This window comes from Strongylocentrotus purpuratus, unplaced genomic scaffold (assembly GCF_000002235.5).
Source record: "Strongylocentrotus purpuratus isolate Spur 01 unplaced genomic scaffold, Spur_5.0 spur5_scaffold_11, whole genome shotgun sequence".
NCBI lineage: Eukaryota > Metazoa > Echinodermata > Echinoidea > Camarodonta > Strongylocentrotidae > Strongylocentrotus > Strongylocentrotus purpuratus.
Genome location: NW_022145596.1, coordinates 9,802,050 through 9,822,277, shown reverse-complemented (window position 1 = coordinate 9,822,277; position 20,228 = coordinate 9,802,050). Strand labels below are relative to the sequence as shown.

General features: G+C 37.1%; 2 protein-coding genes and 1 long non-coding RNA gene across 4 annotated transcripts; 2 read left to right on the top strand and 1 right to left on the bottom strand.

Moving 5' to 3' along the window:
- The first annotated feature begins 1,297 nt into the window (after window positions 1-1,297).
- On the top strand, window positions 1,298-2,422 carry LOC100893347 (neuropeptides capa receptor-like). Its single transcript, XM_030981273.1, has one exon. The coding sequence runs from the start codon at window positions 1,316-1,318 to the stop codon at window positions 2,420-2,422; it is 1,107 nt and encodes a 368-aa protein (XP_030837133.1). The 5' UTR covers window positions 1,298-1,315.
- A 5,372-nt stretch (window positions 2,423-7,794) lies between these two features.
- LOC575048 lies at window positions 7,795-14,126 on the top strand. Of its 2 annotated transcripts, XR_143688.3 has the most exons (4): window positions 7,796-7,938; window positions 10,169-10,293; window positions 11,202-11,318; window positions 13,177-14,126. It is a non-coding gene; the product is annotated as an uncharacterized LOC575048 (long non-coding RNA). The 2 variants fall into 2 exon arrangements; XR_004063357.1 differs by lacking the exon at window positions 13,177-14,126 and having other exon boundaries at window positions 7,795-7,938; window positions 11,202-11,319.
- A 2,514-nt stretch (window positions 14,127-16,640) lies between these two features.
- On the bottom strand, window positions 16,641-18,951 carry LOC115922381. The gene is made up of 2 exons (XM_030981327.1): window positions 18,204-18,951; window positions 16,641-17,436 (listed from the first exon to the last, which is right to left on the bottom strand). Exons 1-2 carry the CDS (start codon window positions 18,476-18,478, stop codon window positions 16,776-16,778), a joined length of 936 nt encoding a protein of 311 aa, XP_030837187.1. The 5' UTR covers window positions 18,479-18,951; the 3' UTR covers window positions 16,641-16,775.
- Window positions 18,952-20,228: the final 1,277 nt, after the last annotated feature.

The window sequence follows — 20,228 nt, the reverse complement described above, 5'->3', positions numbered from 1 at the left end:
ATCAATCAACCGATGATATTATTTTATGAGCAGAGCGACGGATAGGGAAATGTGAGGAGCGGGGGAAGAAGATGGGAAGAGAGAGAGAGAGAGAGAGAGAGAGAGAGAGAGAGAGAGAGAGAGGGTGTGAGAGAGAGAGAGAGAGAGAGGGGGGGTGAGAGAGAGAGAGAGAGAGAGAGAGAGGGTGAGAGAGAGAGAGGGAGAGAGAGAGAGAGAGGGAGAGAGAGAGAGAGAGAGAGAGAGAGAGAAGGGAGAAAGAGAAGGGGGAACGAACAAAGAAATGAACACAGATGTTGAAAAATATGTTTTTGTTTTTTCGTCAACTGTCACTGTAAAACTTTCGAATTCATGAATCTGAACCACCCCTGCACACATTTACCCTAGTTTTCTAACTATTTTGTACGTACACGTAGGCCTACAATAATGTTCACCTCAATCATTTTGTCATTAAATATTAATTAGTCATTTTCTTCTTGAACTCTGTATTAATTAGTATAGGCTTAATATCATTTTGGTTGTCCGTCGCAATTGGTGAGAAATGTGTAACCTGGCAACTATTGCACTTTGGATATCACATTGCTGGGTGATGTCGGACCGTGTTGCTGATATATACCTGCCCCACGTCTTGGAAGCGTGAAATGATAAGATTAATTATTCTCAGAGATAGAGGATGAATATATGAACGTTGGTAAATATTGAACTAAACGTAGATTGATGATGTTGTATGCTAAATTGAAACACCCAGTGGTGCTGCAGCTACAGGGGAGTCGGGGATATCCCCCCTCACCCAGACTGCCCCCACCAACCCCAATATATTCAATGGCGAAGACAAAGATATAGGGGGTGGAAGAGAGAGAGAGAAAATGGAAAACAGGGAAAGCAACGACATACCGATGATAACACCCTCTCCGAACCCGGCCTCCTCTTGCACAGTGGACTAACTCTTTTGTGTAATAGACCGATGTCCCCCAATAATTCCAGCGCTCCTTCTATGCCCGGACCCCGTGCTTTATACGCCATTTGAAACGCCCGATGTTTGTTTATATTTGCCTTGACAAAATCATCTTAATTTCGTCAAGTATATATTAGACGAAAGTGCGTTTTGTGGACAAGTTGTATAGTCACGATGGCTGAGGGAACATGTTCTGGAGAGGACCCGACCCACTGCGATCTAACAAATCGAACCGACGTAGCGTCATTTCTACAATATACAGAGGGCGAACGAATTCTCATCGTCATCATTATTCCCATCATCCTCGGAATCGGAGTATTTGCGAACTTGGCTTTTATTTTTGTGGTATTGCGTTTGAGGCACATGCACACCATCACCAATTATTATTTACTGAACCTGGCCGTTTCTGACTTATCTTTCTTGAGCTTGGCAGCGGGGGATAAGCTCGCCTTGTATCTGGCGTCGCCCATGGTTGACGATCAACGAGTTTTGGGGGTATGGGGGTGTACCCTCCTCTACTACACCACCAATATCTGTTTCTTCGCCTCCATGTTTCTCATCACAGCTGCAATGGCCGAGAAGTTTTACGCGGTTTGCAAGCCTTTGCGGCACCGTGTGGTTAGTGGGATAAAGAGGACTGTCAGAACTATTGTTACGGTTTGGATTGTTGCGTTACTTTTTGCTTTCTGTTTGATTCCCTCGCACGCAGTTTACAATGACTACCAAGTAATTTGGCCTGATGAAGATGTTTACTCGAGTTTTCCGTTCGATGTTGGGAAATGTGAGCCTGTAGGTTCTATTGCAGCAAATTATATCGCGAATGGGATACAAACCATTCCTTTCATCGTGGTCATGATCGTCAATGTGTACATGGATGTGCGCATCGTTAAAGCACTTACAACGCGGATGCGCGCACATCCGGGATCCATCGCAGCCAATGAGCGTCTTCATGGAATCATCAACGCGCGAAACCAGCGCACCAGAAACCAAGTTGTTCGTATGCTTGTCATCAATGGCGTCGTATTCTTTTGTTTACTATCTCCGTTTCAAATATTTTCTTTCTATAGAATGATAGAAGGATTAGTAACTGATACCAATGCCGTCGTCGCAACACGGACGCGTCAATTAGTGTGGGCATTTCGTACTCTATCCTACATCAACCCCGCGGTGAATCCTTTTATTTATACCTTATCAAACAAGCGCTACCGCCGAGCTTTCATCTTAGCCATTCCTTGCCTAAAACGACTTTTCCTCCGACATAGCAAACCAGATCAAAGCACCTTACCGAGAACAGTCCAACTCCAACTCTCCACAGATGAATCGAAAAACAAAAACCAAGAATCGCCTTCTGAAAACTCCACACAAGAAACAGCCGAGCAGGATAATCATCATGACATCGAACAAACACTCAGTTACATATCGGATTCCATTATTGACCATTCAGAAACTGATGCAATTTGTCAATTGTAAATCCTACATGAATTATTTCAAGCACTACATCAAGCGTTACGAGCAGTATATCTTCTCAGAATTAGACAAAAACTTATTAATATGTCCTACCCTTATATCTCTTCTATATAATAATATTATTGTCTAATTGGGTGTTTATTAAAAGTGTATTTTTGGCCCCGTTGCATAATTGAATTGAATAATTTACTGGTTTGGTATATTGTAAAAACACATCAAACAAGCAGCTCGCAGTACTTACCATTACAGGGAAATCCAACCTTAACAGGCAATGAAAAAGCAGAAAAATATGACTAGCAGATTGATGACAGTTTGAATTAAATCGGACATACAAACAAAAAAAAGTTATGCATTTTTTAAAAGTTTTTATCACTTTACGTCTGGGCACTTCAAATTGGCTGAAACGGGTACTGCTTTCCCCAAAAGTGTTAAATGTTGGGGGTTTTTTTCTTCAAAAATGTAAAATTATGGAGGGTCTTTTCATTTTAAAGGATCTATACGATAATATGCTTTCCATAATATATTTTGAGTAGTGCTCCAAGAGAGAAGACACTTCGAAGAAAAAGAGAAATAAACTATATTTTTGTACACGACAAACGTGAAAGTTATCCCATGACTACGGCACAACCTACTCTCCATATTGCCATGCAATTTGAGATTTGCATGGATTTTGTGATCGCATCTTTTCAAGCATTTTGTAACCCCCTCATTATTGGCCTGAATTAGTTCAAACTTTCCCAATTCTGTTTCTCTTGTTTTTCTGTTCCTATACCATACCAAATAAGTTATACAAGGGGGTTTAATGATAACTTCCATGGAAATCTTGATTTGATTGGCTGTTGAGTGATGTTGCCATGGTGGTTAATATTGATGGCAAAGTTACCATCAATGGTAAGTTTTATGCAACGGGGGCCTGTATATTCCGTCGGTGAGCACATCCGGCTTAGCACTGGTTTAAGCCTTGTGGGTTCATTATGGGGGCGTTCATATCAGGAATATCTTATCCCCCTTCAACTCCTCCAAAATAAAGCAGCATGCACAGCTCTGTCATTGTAAACCGAAATTTGTCCATGTCTCCCCTCTCACAACTGATTTTCACTGACTACGCGTTAATAATCGTATCATACATAAGACTTGCCTTTTAGTGTCTTAATAGTCAGGCCCCAGCATAATTGGGTGATCTACTCCATTCGCACACATCTATGTACATGTATAATACACGATCAGCCAGTTAAACACTTACTGTCACTCGAACCAGTAAACAAAATAGGTGATAGGGCTTTTTCCTGTTTAATATTGCCCCCCAAACCAGGAACTCCTTACCCGCCCTGCAAGGGTGTTGATTTGTATCCATGGTTGGGGGGGGGGGGGATGATAGGTGCCAAAATATTTTCGGCAATGGATCAAAGCAACCAAGAGGTAGAAGCGTGTGGCAGGTTGCAACCCTCCCCAAGCGCGTAGCCAGGATTTCATTTTAGGGGGGGGGCGGTAGTGGACACGCGAAGCGCGGTCCCTAGGGTGGTTGGGTGCAGGGAGAGGAAGTTTCCCCCTTCCCCGCGAAGCGTGGAAGCTTTAACGTTTCATTAAATTATTAGAGAAAGAACACGATTCGTTGGACCCTTCTCGACTCTTGATCCTTGTCTGAATTCAGTTCCCTTGCCTCCGCGCGTAGCGCGGAAGCTCTGACGTTTCATTAGATTATTAAAGAAAGAAGATGATTCGATGTACCATTCTTGACTCTTAATCCTTGTTTGAATTCAGTCCCCACCCTCCCGAGCGAAGCGCGGAAGCTTTGACGTTTCATTAGATTATTAAAGAAAGAAAACGATTCGATGTACCATTCTCGACTCTTAAATCTTGTCTGAATTTAGTTTTCCCCCGCGCAAAACGCGGAAGCTTTGACGTTTCATTAAATTATTAAAGAAAGAAAACGATTCGTTGGACCGTTCTCGACTCTTAATCCTTGTTTGAATCAAATTCCTCTTCCTCCGCGCGTAGCGCGGAAGCTCTGATGTTTCATTAGATTATTAAAGAAAGAAGACCATTCGATGTACCATTCTCGAATCTTAATCCTTGTCTCCGATCTCATCACGAATTCGTCACAGAGTTCATCTATGTTTACATTGTCCAGGATTGTCTGATGTGCATTGCAGATTGCTACTTTTGCGCTTCGCGCCTAACATTTAGCTTGTTGCGATTTAACGCTGCGTCTTTGCATTTGGCGCACTATGATGCTGTTGATTGAATAAATTGAATAAATTGATCAATTCCTGATGAAGCCGTATGAGCGAGAATTCAATTTATTCTTGTCTCATATACGGTTGTCTCATTTACTTCGTATATAATTATGTATTATGAAAATGAGATAGCAAAATGTGTATATTGATGGTCATCTTGCGAGTAATAACCATTAATTACTCTCATCAGGCTCTCATCATTAATTTTTCTCTTGATTTTTTTTTTGATGGTGAATTATTGGGGGGGGGGGATGATTGTACAGGCCATCCCCCACCTGAAATATTGGGGGGGGGGGGGGTATATTCCCCCCCCCCCTTCCCCCCGGGATCGACACCCATGCCGCCCTGTATACTTAATAATTGCCATACTCTCACAGTTTTCAAGACGACTGTCTGAAAAAACATCTTTTCTAATTTGTTGTCATATTACTCTTTGTTCGTATATAATGTAATTCAAGCTTCGTATGATAATGTTCTCTCTTTTTGTTTGTTTGTATTTCTTGTTTGTGCGCTTTGCATCTTATGAAAATGCGTAATATTATTATTATTATTAGTATTATTCAAAAACCATTTAGTAGGGGAGGATGCGAGCTATAGAGAAGCCATTTTTGCCTCCTTTTCATGTTTCCGTATATACTTCTCCCATTCCTTTTCTCTATTATTATTATTAGTATTATTCAAAAACCATTTAGTAGGGGAGGATGCGAGCTAGAGAAGCTATTTGTGCCTCTTTTTCATGTTTCCGTATATACTTCTCCCATTCCTTTTCTCTATTATTATTATTATTATTATTCAAAAACCATTTAGTAGGGGAGGATGCGAGCTAGAGAAGCTATTTTTGCCTCCTTTTCATGTTTCCGTATATACTTCTCCCATTCCTTTTCTCTATTATATCTCATTTCTTTTTACGCTATTTGGATAGGGCTCATGTCCGGTCCCCGCCCCCATGCTACTCCACTGCTGATATACAGCCAGACATTTTCTGTTAATCTTCTCAAGGACAATACCGATCTAAGAAACAGTTATTGCCAAATTAATTTCTTGCTGACAATTTTACGGCGAACAAATTCAGACAAACTATATACGATGCATATCGGTGTCATAATCTTTTGAATTATTATACAGTACATTCATTTCACGCAATCTTTGCGAGACTGAGAAATATTATTTTCTTTTTAGTGTATTATTCGTCTCTTGCATAATGACAACTGAATAAAAACATAATTATGTTATAATGTACTATATTAATTTTGGTGAACGTTCAGTATATAGGAACAAACAAACTTTTAAGGTTTGTTCAGATATGACTCGGAAAAATCGCCGCATATTTTTGATAGTTTTTTTTTAAATGATGACGATTAGAAAATACTCTTCACATTTCTGCATTAAAAAAAATTAATAACACAGGCCTCAGGAAATATACGCGAAGTCTTTTGTTTAGTCTTTTTTAACACTTAAATAAGCAAAGGCGGCTTTTTTGTGGCGGTTTCCCGCGTCATTTTTTTTAATGAAAGATGTGTATTAGTGAACCAATTTGTAAATTAATTTGTTGCATGATTGTATATATTGAAGGTGTAATTAATAGGATACTGTCCTTTTTACTGTAAAATAGCCTGTATGTATAGGGCCTAGCTTATAGACAAGTGTAAAATAATATGATTCCACATTCTTTCACTTTTTTATTATTTATTTTTAACTTTCCGTTAACATTTAATATATTAAAGTATCTCTATAGAGTCAATAATGTGACTGAAATCAGTACATTATGAAAAATTGAAGAACGAATAAACAGAGATTGACCTAAAAAATTAAAAACACACGTATATATTCCGTATCATTCTTAGTCTCTTGTGGAGAAGCCAACATTGTAGTTATTATGCTTAATCCATCAATAATTATAATAAAAGAGAGAGAAAGAGAGGGAGAGACAGAGAGACAGAGAGAGATAGAAAGACTGAGATAAATAGTTTGATAGTGAGTATGGAGGATTCTTTTCTTTCTAATCTTCGTTCTCCAATGTGATTGGATATAAGCTTTATCCCCTCGATCGACCCCAAAGATAAATAAATATGGCCTTAATTGGGCTAGCATGCATGCTCCTTCTGTTTGGGATAGGGACACCTTTTGAAGTTCATCTTAGGACAATTTTGGGTCGGGTCAGATGTCAACACGAAACAACTAAACTATTAGAGGAACGCGACTGTAAACTCCATTCTTATAAAACAACAAGTTCATAAGTTTCATTTGCCCTCTGTTAAAACAATTGTTTTCCAAAGGAACCTTTATTTTAGTCGTGGACCTTCCCTATGGAATCTACTTCAGTCCTAAACTCCTAATGATATTGTCAGTTGCTCATCACTCAAATATGAAACAATATTTGATTATGTATCCAACTCTTAAGACATAAGGTGTTTCTCACTACTTTTCTTTTCCTGTCATTCATTCCGTCTATATATATATATATATATATATATATATATATATATATATTGTTGTTGTTGTTGTATATATCTATATATTGTATTTATTGGTATACCACCACCCCACTACCACTCACCCACACATAGATTTGATTGTAATATATATAATGTGTTTATTTTTTAATTAAAAAAACCTCTGTGGTTTTTGATCACCCCCTGTCTGCTGGTTCATCTTTTATATTTGATTATAATAATTATATTGTCTTTTTTATGTTGTTACGTGATCTGTGGAAATAAATGAAATTGAATTTTAATAATTCCATAGCTGAAATTTTAAAGAAAATCAGAAGCACAATATATTTCTCTTCATAGGTTTGCACTTTTATATAACAATGAGATTACTTTACTATTAGGAGGGACATCTGAACAAAAACATGTTCTACTAAAATGAGATTCATTAAAAACAATTTTCCCTTTCCTAAAGTTTGCAAAAGACGACGGAGAGATGCTTTGCGATCGACTTATGGTATGCCATATGGACAACGTATTAATTGTAATTAGGGAAATATTGGTCTTTGAGTTCAGTCAGAAATATTGAAATTCTCATGCAAATTTTCGTGAAGTTAATTGTATTCTGAAATAGGCTTTCAATTGAAATGGAGAAATTGATGAGTTTTATTTGTGAAATGATACGAGAACAAGTTTTGCGGTGACGGTCGTTTAGCTTACCATAAGTTGAACCGGCGATTAATCACCCAGTAGAGAAATATTGACTGACTTAAAACTGCTATTATTTGCTGAAAGAAAGACCTATTTTCAAAAATGTTCGGCGTACTTTCAAGAAGAATGCTCACTCGTGCAGGTAGATATAAAATTATTATCATTGTTTACTGATATGGGTCTAAAAACCGGTACCGTGCATGCAATTTTGCCGGCGCGGCGTCGCGTCGCTTTCGAAGCATAACACACTCACAGGCGCTATGTGTGCACTGCCCTGCTGTACGGTATTGACATTGCACTTCACTCATGGGAAGTCAAGCTCAAGGCCCAAGATCAGGAAGGCCGGGTGACTCGAGCTCGATACCCCCGAATACTCGGCATTGCTCAGCTCTGTATCTGCTATTAGATTTCAAGAAGTGCAAGCTACAGCCTTCACACAGAAACTATTGAGTGAATGGTGAAAGAGATAGAAAAGATAAATATGAATAGTAGACTCTGACTAGGAGACGGATGAGAAAGGAAGAAGAGGGACTTTTAGATAAGAGGTGGAGAGAAAAGAGGAGAAAGATATTGAACCTGTTAAAGAAATAATAAGAGAAAATATTCAGAATAAAAAAGACATAGCAAGGGAGAGGAGCTAGGAGACAGATTGAGAGAAAGAAGAGAATTAGAAAGATAGAGAATGAATAAGGGAGATATCATGAGAGAAATGGTGGGAAGAGAGGGAAAGAAGGATAGAAAATTAAGGAATGAAAAATTTATAGAGAGAATGGGGACAGGAGAGAAAGGTGTAGTGTTTGAATATGATTACATGACAAATATGTACATGTAAATGTACTTATACATGTTCATGTGTAAATGTTGAACTACTCTGGACTATTCATTTAATTTAATACATGTAGTGTTTCAAACTTAAGGGTTTGAATGTCAAATTTTGACATTGCAATATTTGATATCTGGAATTTTTGGATTAATAAATTTCTAAAATGTATAAAGACATGATTCTTTTTTAATGGGTACTGGTATATTCAAAGTGTGTGACAACACATTTATCTCCTGTGACTAAAGCTAAGGCTCCAAGTTATGTACGGTACTGCTAATGACTATTTGTTAGTGACAACCCTGTCAACTATGACAAGGAAATGAAAACATTGTTTGAAGCAGTAGATGTCAAATTCTATCCAAATTTGTCAACCAAAATGAGTATTCTATTATTCTCCAGTGAACTACATTTTGATAAAATTAATTGCCAACATTTATCAAATTATGAAAATTAAAATAGATTAATGGAATGCTCAAGTGCCAACTCAGTGAAATGTTTCATTAATCATTTATAAAGATATTTTGATGGGAACTTGAGTCAGTGAGATTTGTTATTAATCCTTCAGCATGCCATTTTAATTGAGAATGTGATAAATAGGTCAAATAGTGCACTTGTATTTTCACACGTTTATAAAGTACCTGTCAGTTGTATTAAATTGACTTATCAAAAACCATTTTGCTACTTTGGCAGTATGGCACATGTTGACATGAGGCAATGCCAAGAAAACTGAGTGCCAAAGTAGCTAAGGAACCACTTTTTGTAATTATAAAGGCTCTCAAGAAGTTAGGTGACATATGCTTTGGCAATAATTGATACATGACATGTACATTTAAGAAGTCAGTTTCTTAGAGTACCTGCTAATCAAAACCTTAACCTGAACCTAATTACCACCTGAACCTAACTTGATCCATATTGATGTTTTTTAAAAAATATTTTGATCTAGAATGCTCTGAATTACAAACTGTACATGAGCAGAAATTGTAAAATCACTGGAAAAATTCTGTTGCAATACATTGGGTTTATGAATAAGAGCAATTTAAAAGAAATTAATGGTTGAAGGTTTCTATATATTGAAATTGCAGACTCAATTTTTAATTACTACTTTTGTGTACAAATTGACAATTTCTTGTTGATGTTTTTGTAATTTTCATTCACACAATTTAATCCAATATACTTTATATTTGTTTAAACTATGAAAATGAGTGTAAATTACAATGATAACATTTTTTTCCCCCTCTAATTTTACATCTGATTCAAGACTTTTTAAGGGCATAAATGGCCTGCTATAGTTCAAGTCCAACTTAAATCGATCTTAGTCTTTGTGAAACACCCCCCTATTTTATGTTGATTACTTATGAGTCTGACTTCATTATGAATAAAATCATTTAGAAGTATATCAAAGTTTTAAAATCTTCGCAGTCGTAATTTTGATATGAGAGCACTCCAAGGGCAATGCTTCTCATGTCACATTTTCTACAAAGATATTCTTCCTCATGTGAGTATGAAGGAATGAGAAAGCTAACCACCATCTCTTTTCTTTTGTTTTCAGCTGGAGCCGCTCGCATGAACGCAAGGAGGAACATGGCTCATATCTATTCAGAGATGCCTAAAAAAGAAAGTGGTAATCTCTACTTGGCAGGAAGCATTGCTTTTTTGATTGGTTCTGCTGCAATGGTAAGGAGACCTTTAATACAACTGAATATAACTCAAAGAATAACTCAATATATATCTCTAATTATTACTGAATATTTACTCAAAGAATAACTGAATATATATCTCTAAGTATCACTGAATATAATTTAAAGAATAAATGAATATATATCTCTAAGCATCACTGAATATAACTCAAAGAATAACTGAGTATAACTCAAAGAATAACTGAATATAACTTAAAGAATAACTGAATATATATCTCTAAGTATCACTGAATATAACTCAAAGAATAACTGAATATAATTCAAAAAATAACTGAATATAACTAAAAAAAAATAACTGAATATAACTCAAAGAATAACTAAAGATAACTAAAAAAATAATTGAATATAACTCAAAGAATAACTGAATATAACTCAAAAAATAACTGAATATATATCTCTAAGTATCGCTGAATATAACTTAAAGAATGTCTCAATGAAAACAAATAGATAAAATCTAATGGATAGTGAAGCCAAAAGTTATAGATTGTAAATTAATTTTCATCTCTGTTTCACCAACACCTTTTAAATGGACACATGTTTTGTCTTCAAGAATTGTTTGGTGAAACACATATACAGAACAGACTGAAATTCATTTCTCTGTTTGCCATCACACAATTAATGGAATGTTGCCAAATTAAGAAATCTTTAAATTTTAGTTGAAATCTTAAAAAATTTCTGATGTAGTCTAATGGACCAAAATCTCTAGAATTCAAAACTTTTAATAGTGATATGTTTTCAAATTATGAATCCATATTAAGAACAATCCTTTTCTTGTGACATTGCTACATGTACAATAACATTCTTTCATACTGAAGTAAAAGAATGAAAAAAGCTCGCCAAAAATATATTTCACTCTTACCAAATCTCCTCTTTCTCTTCAACCAGGTACAATTGAATGGACTCGTCACATGGGGAAGTTCACCAGACATGAATGCTGCCCTGAAGAAGTAGACCATAAAAACAAGATGTTGATTGTTCAGAGTTTCTCCCCATATTTTCAAGGTAAACCTTAGATATTTTAATTAAATTTATTTCTTTGTTGGTTTTCCATAGTTTGAAGGGATTAACTTTAGATTGATATCAGGTTGCTATACTCTACATGGGGTGTTGTTTGGAGACTTTTAAATGCTAAATTTACGGAGTAGGGTAGGGGTAATGTTACAGAGGGGTTAAGAATAATATCTCTAGACACTCAGTTCTGCCTAGAATCATCACTTCATTTGTAATTGTTTTGAGAAAGGATATATTGTACAGTGTGCATACCGGTATCTATTTTTTTTAATGAAATTAGGAACATGCATAAAGAAATTAGGAACAAAAATAACATACTGTACATTACAAACATATGGAAACCTGATAGGCATACATGTATTATATATACCAGTTTAGTTATTGTTCTTGACATAAAACACTCTTATTTGATGTAAATTCATCACTTTTTATTTTTAGACAATTTTTTTCTCAGTTTCTATTTTTTCAATTTGATCTAAACCAAGTTTGAAATGAGTAAATTTAGCTTGTGTCTTCTTACATTTACATGAATATTTAGCAAATAATAGAATCATATTGACATTGAATAAAAATGGTCAAGGGCTATGGTTTGCTGTTAAGTTTGCCTTAAAAAGATGGGGGCATATCCAAGCACATGTATTTAAATTGATGATAAAGTTGTGTTCCTAAACTTTCCCATATATCATTTCTTCATTATAATGTGAAATTCTGCAGCTATCTCTACTTCTTCCAATATTCTCCCCAGAAGAGCACCAACTTATTTATGCAATTTGCGTTCTGGCAATTACAGTTTAAATGATAATAGCAGGTCAATGAAATGCCTCATCACCATACACACCTGGGAAGGAAGCATCCATCAATTTGAATACGTTTAATTGATAAATGACTTCACATAGTACATGTAGGTCATGTTATAAAAAAAAAATGGTGATGCCCATGTCGTGCTGAGAAACTGTACAGAATTCTTGCTTTTATGCCTCTCTCATACACTTTGGTGGGGAATCTTGTAGATTAATGGGCAAGAATACAATAAATCTCTCAGAATATGTAAAATTATTTCTTGGGGTGAGGTTTCCTTTACCAGTACACTTGATTTAGGAACTAAATTTTTTTTTTAAGTTGTGCAAAATGTAAACCATTTTATCTGCAGTGAACTACAAATTAGGGTAAAACAATAAAATATGTGCACAACAAACCCCTTAATGCATGTTCTATGATCTATGTGTAATAAAATACAGATTTTTGTTATGCACACAGGCACATTTGTCATGTTATTTTGCCAGGGTGATGTTTTTAGGAAGTTTACTGGGTCTGGTGTGACCTTCACCTAGCACCACTGCCCTTATAAAAAATTTGGGTCTGTCAATACTCTGTATGAACCTGAACGTTGATTAAAGTTGCAGCTGCTAAAATAGAAAGTTGATTATTAACAGCTAGTTATGGTATTTCCCGTTGCATCCCATTTAAGTGCTGCTAATTTCACTTAGTGTCATCTTATACCTCAATTTGTCATTTCTTTTGGACTATTTGTTGGCATGAATTGAATTTTTGATTAAATTAAAAAAATTCATCAAAGAAAAAAGAAAGTACCATATGTTGATACTCTCCTATTAAGATATGTTTTGCATATCTTTTTATCTCTCTCTCCTACCACCCCCTCTCTCTCTCTCTCTCTCTCTCTCTCCCCCTTGCCATCCCTAATCCCTATGTGTTTCTTTTCTCTTTCGTTCTCTCTTTCTTTCTCTCTATATGCCAGCCCGATGTACACCTGACACTGGACATGCCTCTGTTTTTTGTGCTAACTTGATTAACACCTGATTTCCTATTTATTCTGTTCTTATTTAAACAGGAACTGTGCCAGGTCTGGAAACAAAATAAACCACCATCTCCAAACAAATGAAACAATGTGAAATGTTCCGGTTGATAATATGTTACTCTCCCAGGTATTCAGAAGATAACAAACTAATTATTGCAGGGTAAAATAGTTCTTGCATTAAAAACGTACTACCATGTTCAGTATGATGCTCAATATACAAGGATTATGAATTTAAGTATTCAAAAGGTAACTCAGTGATTATTGCAGGGTGATATCATGGTTTGATTAAAACACACGATATACCAGTACTGTAATTGTGTATACCGTAATATGCTCAAATTCAGGTGTTCAAAGTAATAAAGTGGTTATTGCAGGGTTTTATGGGTCTCTAAAAGTCCTATTTTACAACTGTACTGTCAAGGGTAATACATGTATGTATAATGCACCATGCACTACAATTTAATGCTAGTTTGATACAGTATTAGGATTTCTCGGAAAACAGTGTTTTTATACACATATACAGTACATGTACAAGAACATTAAAGATTTTAAAGCCTTTATTTCATGTTATTTCATGTTCTAAAGAGCACAAATTCATGTTTATCCAAGAAACCAGTATGCCAATATCTCACCATGCTGTAGGGAATATAGTGTAGAGTAATATATCACTTAACCAAGAATTAAATGCAATATCACCCATTTCCAGTGAAGTTTACCCAGTTACTCATTATGGTTAATTTTGTATTTTAATCATGATCCTCAATTGCACCATGTACACATATTGTGATATATTGGAGAGAAAGAATGAACTTGTAAATTGTAAAGCTAATAGTGTTGGACTACAGATTGTTGACCTATTTATGAGGCTACGGCCAACAGATCATGCAGTAAATAGAGATGTGTTTTAAATGAATATTAAAGTGCACTGCTGATGTTTTTAAATGGAATAAATTGAATAAATTTGGAGTTATTTCCAGAACATACAAATGCATTCTAAAGCTGCTTCTTATTTTTCCCCTCAATCATAAGCCTGTTTTCCAACCAACAGATTTTTTTACTTTAACTTAACATTATTTTGATATTAATTTGTTGACTAAAAGCATAAATACAAATGACAATTGTAACCTAAGATTTTTCTTTTGGGGGATTCTAACCATTTCTGAATAATCGTGGAAACTCCACAATTTGTCCTCCAAAATGCGTATGGTGTGATGCAAGAACCAAAGATAGAGAGAGAGAGATGATCTGTAGTAATGCAGAGAGAGAGAGAGGAGGGGGATGAGATGAGAGCAAAGAGTAGAGAGAGAGAGAGAGAGAGAGAGAAAGAGTTGAGAGATAAAAAGAGAAGAGAGTAAGACAGCAGTGGGTGAGGGAAAAAGGAGATATAAGAGAACTAAGCAGGATGGAAGAGAGAGAGAGATTGAATTAAGAGAGGGGCGGGGATACAGATAAAGAAATAAAATTAAAGAGAGACAATTATATAATGTGATTTTAAATGGAGTGAACAAGAAAAAAAACCTTCAGCCAACATTTAAAGCACGAGGAGAGACCTATTCATAGGGCTGGGTGGTCGTTTTTAACATTGACACAGGAGCTGTAGTGCCAATGTTTAGTACGTGTATAAATGTAATGAGTGTCATGTATCTTCTTTTCCACATGTCTGAATTGGCTGAGTTTCCCTCTCTCTCCACCACCCTCCTTCTTCTCCGCCTCCTCCTCCATCTCCTTCTTTCTTTCTTTTTTCTTCTCACTTCTCACATTCGATTTTTTTCCGTCTCACTCTCTCACCATACAATCATCCCCTCTAACTCCCCTCCCCCTCCATTCTCTCTCCCCCCCTCTCTCTCTCTCTCTCTCTCTATATATATATATCTCTCTCACTCTGTCACTTTCTCTATCTCTCTCCGTCCTCAATTGCTCTCGCCCCTCTTCACCCTCTCCCCTTTTTCTCGGCCCCTTTCCTTTTCTTTCTTCTTTCTCTAAACTCTTCCTCTCTTTTACTCCATTTAAGTCAATTTCTTTCACAAATTTTTCGACAGAAGTATAGCAACAACCAAATTAGTATTGTCTTATTAGGCTTTTATGAAAAGTATATTTCATATCATGATATCATTACAATTTATTTATTCGTAAACATACATCTGAAACCTATTATTTGGAAGTTATCTGTTTTAACAAAACACGCAAAGGCATTCTTGTAAATGTGTAGAAAAGATCGAAATGTTAAAAAGTTTTTCTTTTGAACTTCAAGTTCAAATTGAAATGTTATGAAATATACCCAGATAAATTATTGTTTCATTATCTTTATTAACTCGTAGTAGATCGAGTTGTGGATCAAACGGATAAAATAGGGGAAGCTTGCTAGAAGTAAGGAAGGTATCATGGATAATGACAGCTTTCGTATTGTCTCAAAAACGACCTCTTACATAGACCCACATACATGACAAATGATTTGAATTGAACAGAATTAATCACCACAATAACCATGCCTTATCAGGGTTAAAATATAGACCTAAACACAAGCCCATTTTCCTTCAGTATACAAGGGCCATTACTGTAAATTATAGGAGTAGATTGTCTGAACATTTGCATTCAAAGCCTTCGTCTTGCAATCAAGCCATTTATGCCAATGTTTAAGCAGCTCCCCCCCCCCCCCCCCCCACCTCATGTTATTTAGGGTACGCGTATGCTCGTTCCCTCCCTTAGAAAACACCCCCTATCTGATTAGGACTGCCAACATTTCTGAAACCCCTTTCGCGGGCTTTTCCTGCCTCGGAGACCCCCCTAAATCAGGAACACTGCTCAATGTAACCCCTATCTATGATATTCAAGATATTTTATAACTCCCTTTTAAAATTTCTCAGGAGTCCAAAGAGAGAGAGAGAAAAAAATGATTGTAAAGACACGAATTTATAATATCCAGCACAAACCTATAATAATAATTGATTAAGTACAAAAAGCCGCCAATAGTAAATTTATTGGCATAAAATTGTAAATAGTAAATTTATTGGCATAAAATTCAAATTAAGATGTGTAACATTTACTGTTTGCTTTCGCCTGTAGCTTAGATCATAACCCGGCCCCCCCCCCACTCAGAGGTCGGAATGACCGCATGCATGTTGCCAAAATGTCCGGTAAAGGGGTACTTTTCGTGCGACAAAGTCCGGCCCGAGAATTGTAAAAAAAGGGGTGTATTTGACTTTTCACCCGGAGATTTCTTTAAAAAGGGGAGATTTCTTTAAAAAGGGGGTGTTTTTCTTTTTTTCTCTCATCTCTTTGGACTCCTGAGAAATTATTCCGAATTAAGGGGGGTACATTGAGCATTTTTCCTGATTTAGGGGGGTCTCCAAGGCAGGAAAAGCACGCGAAAAGCCCGCGAAAGGGGGGTTCGAAAATGTTGGCAGTCCTCAGATAGGGGGTGCTTTCAAAAAAAGGGTACGAGCATATGCGTACCCTAAATAACACTGAGTGGGGGGGGGGGGGGGGCCGGGGATCATAATTTCGACCTTATGGTCACCCATAATGCATGCATAATAATTGTAGGTGTAAGGCACTTTCGATAATTCTTGCGGACTTTTCCAAGTAATTCGCATTATATAGTGCCTTTTAAACAGATTTTCATTCAAGTCAGTTCAAACCTTAATCCTGCTTTCGTACATCTCATCATAATACTCCATGATCTGATCGGTGCATCTGATGACGTCAGGAGTGACCTGTTCACGTGATGGCAACTCATTCGCTGGTAAAAATTCGGTGCTTGCTACCGCCTTAGCCGAGAAAGCCGACACGGTCAGCCTAAGCTCTTCCTCACTAATAGGTGACTTCCAGATCTTGAAGACGTCTAGATCGGACGAACCGCCGAACATAGGGAGCGACTCGTCATACGGCAGTCCGACCGCTTGGCAGTACTTCGTCAAAACTTCGGCCGGTTTCGCCAGGAGATCGTCAGCGTCGATCACGATCGGCTCATCACCGAGGTTCTGTCGGCAGTGCTGCCAGACATCATAGATGTCTTTGAAGAGCAGTCCAGGACCTACGTAGGGGTCGTCACGCTCGAGATCGAATTTTTCTTCGTCGGCTGCGTCACCTTCTAAGATACCGACCATAGAGAGCTGGGTGAACATCGCCTTGCGGTTGGACTGAAAGACGCGAAGAGGATGACGAATAATAAAAGTGTGTTTGAATCCTTCTGGAAAGAACTGGAAGACATCTTTGTTGACTGCAAAACCCATGTCCTTCACCAAGACATGCTTGCTGGTACAAGCGGATAGGTTGCCCTTCACGGACGCAAACCTGTTTGGGAAGGAAGTCGAGAAAGTATTTATAAACCAAATATTTTCTTGGTTTGCATTAAACACTCTTTATAAACACTCTTTAGTCTCACGATGTTCTCTTTGAAGAGAAGAAGAAATGCAACCCATGTCATTTAGGTATTATGATGGTACAACTGAATCACATTGGAAATAAAGAAAAGCCCTTGTAACTTCATGTTATAACCTGGCAGACGTCTCGCATAAAATCCTTCTGAAAATGTGGTTCATAGCTGTAGTATAAGAGGCCAGCTGGTGACTGTTTCATAAAACTTGTTATCAATAACAAGTTACAAGCTACTGTTATAAGCTACTGAAATCAAGGCATCTGATTGGCTAAGAGCAATTTTGTCATAGAAATTTAGCATTTGTTATATAGCATTTGTTATAGATAAAAAGTTTTATGAAACAGTCACCAGTTACGGCAGATCGAGGGATTGCCAGAAAGTAAGGTGGTAAAATGCTTGAAAATGTCACGTTCTACAAGAGGCATCAGGTAGAAATCTACAGCTACCGACAAACTTTTCTTGGAGTAGAGGGGATCGGGAGAGGGGGGGGGGGTGTTCTTAGCGGTACACTCATTAGGTCAATTTCAAAGTTTGATATCCATTACATTACAGGTATTTCGTGTGTATCAGCTTATAAAGTTGGCACTTTATAAACTCTTGTGATTTTTTTTAGACATTTCTTACTTTAGACATTACTTTTTGTTCATTTTTAAAAATTCTTATAATATGAAAGTGCACTTACGGTAAGTAATCCGGTTTGAAGGTGCAGTGCGATAAACTCTTCAACATATCGGCAGCCTTCTGGAACGTCTCCTCGTTTCCTTCGTACGATGTCGGAAGCTCGATGTCCAACCGTCTCTTCGAATCGAGCTTGGCGACGAAGCTGAAGAAGTAAGGCTCGTACCAGACTTCGATGCCGTCGATGGCACTGAGCGACTTAGTCAACGCGCAGGCGATCGAGCGCGGGACGCACCAGAGAAAAGTTCGCGTCTTGCCGTCTTCTAGATTTCCCGCCATTTTCAGAGGATACTCAATATTTTGTCGACATCCAACTTGTTAGAGAGTATTGATCGAAATGAAAATAGAAGTTGAAGTGCGATGGGTTATATATTTAGATAGTATGCCTAGACGCGGAAAACATATAGAATAACAACACGCGAGCCGACGCTACCTGGGATGGTCTGGGGCTTTTAGCAGCTCAGACAGCTCCCTCAATCTAATATTGTTATCCCATTATCAAAGTCAACATCAATACTTTGTTTATAATTTTACAAAAGAGAGCAATTAAGAATAATCCTGCTTAGGTTTAACCGTCTTGTATCATTTTTCGCATAACCATTTGTGTTTGTCTTTCCCCCTCTTTACTCTTTAACCCAAGATTTATGTTGTCTCACTTGTCTGGGATATTGTTTGAAAAAAAAGTGCACGTGACCTTCTTTATTGCGTGGTGGGAATGCACTGCATGCACTTTTGAACGTGGTATCCGCATGCATTATAGACCCTTTTGGTATGAATAGATAGGATAACAGATCGTCCGACGCCCTGCCCCCATGTTTTAGCGACTTTCTTGCTGAAATAGATGAATCACCCGTTTTGCCCCCCCCCCCCCACCCCGACCCCACCCGCCCAACTCTGTGAAAGACCACTCGATATGCCACTACAAGTGACATTATTGCGAATTAGACGGCTCTCATTAAAATATATTTATCCTTGACTTTTGCCTTTTTTCTCTCATAGATTCGGCATCACAAAATAATAAACAGCATATACAGTTATCTCCTTTTTTTTTGTTCCACTTATCTCTCTCCCCATTCTCTTCCTGTTTTGCTCTTGTTTGTCATTTGATGGGGGGGGGGGGGCAGCCCCTGGGGCACCTATATATTATAGCCTTCTCCACTGTTAAAGACCCAATCCCATTTAATTGTGAAACAGGCCTGTCAAAAGTGTAGTGATATATAAATCGAAACAATATAGTTGATAAACTTTTGTTTTGTGATTCAAGAATTGAAATTAATGTATCCGTTTCTTCCGATGCCACAGCGGTTTCCCGGCAAATTTTTTATCATCATGTATTATTCAAAACATATTCTTTCACATGATTGGTAATGAGAGCTTCCATTTCATTTTTTGAAATTGGGGCGTTTCCAATACTTGTCTTTACCTTTAAGGTCGAACCATTCGGTCAATGTCAATGACTATATCAAGGTCAGTTCACTCAGGAGTTGTATGTAGAGCCTCAGAGTCAATAAACATGTCAATGTCGATTCATTCAGGAACTGTATTTCCCTTTTGGAAAGTTTTAATGACGATAACTGCTACTCTTTGTAGTACAAATCGTCATAACAGCAAACAATAATCTGTTGTGGCACTTGGGCCTATATACTAATGGGCCTCCAGTTTCACTCCCGACAGACAACATTGAAGGCCTTTATCATTTCAATGAGCAGACTATGCATAAAACCATTTAAAAAAAGCTGACACCATTGTTATTAAGATAATATCTTGAAAAAAATATGTTCGAAAGAGCAATGAAAATGATAATTGAAATGTTGACAGTGAAAATTATGTTATCGACCCCGCATTTTAGCAATTTTTCCCATGTCAAGAGATGGAAATTATGAAAACTAATGAAATGCTTGATGATCAGTCATTTTCTAAATATGCGCCATCAGTCCATTCATTATCATTCATTATCACGTGCCATATTTTAGGAAAGTTATTTTGACCAAGAACTAGATAGTTTATTCCTCAGCACTACATCCTGACT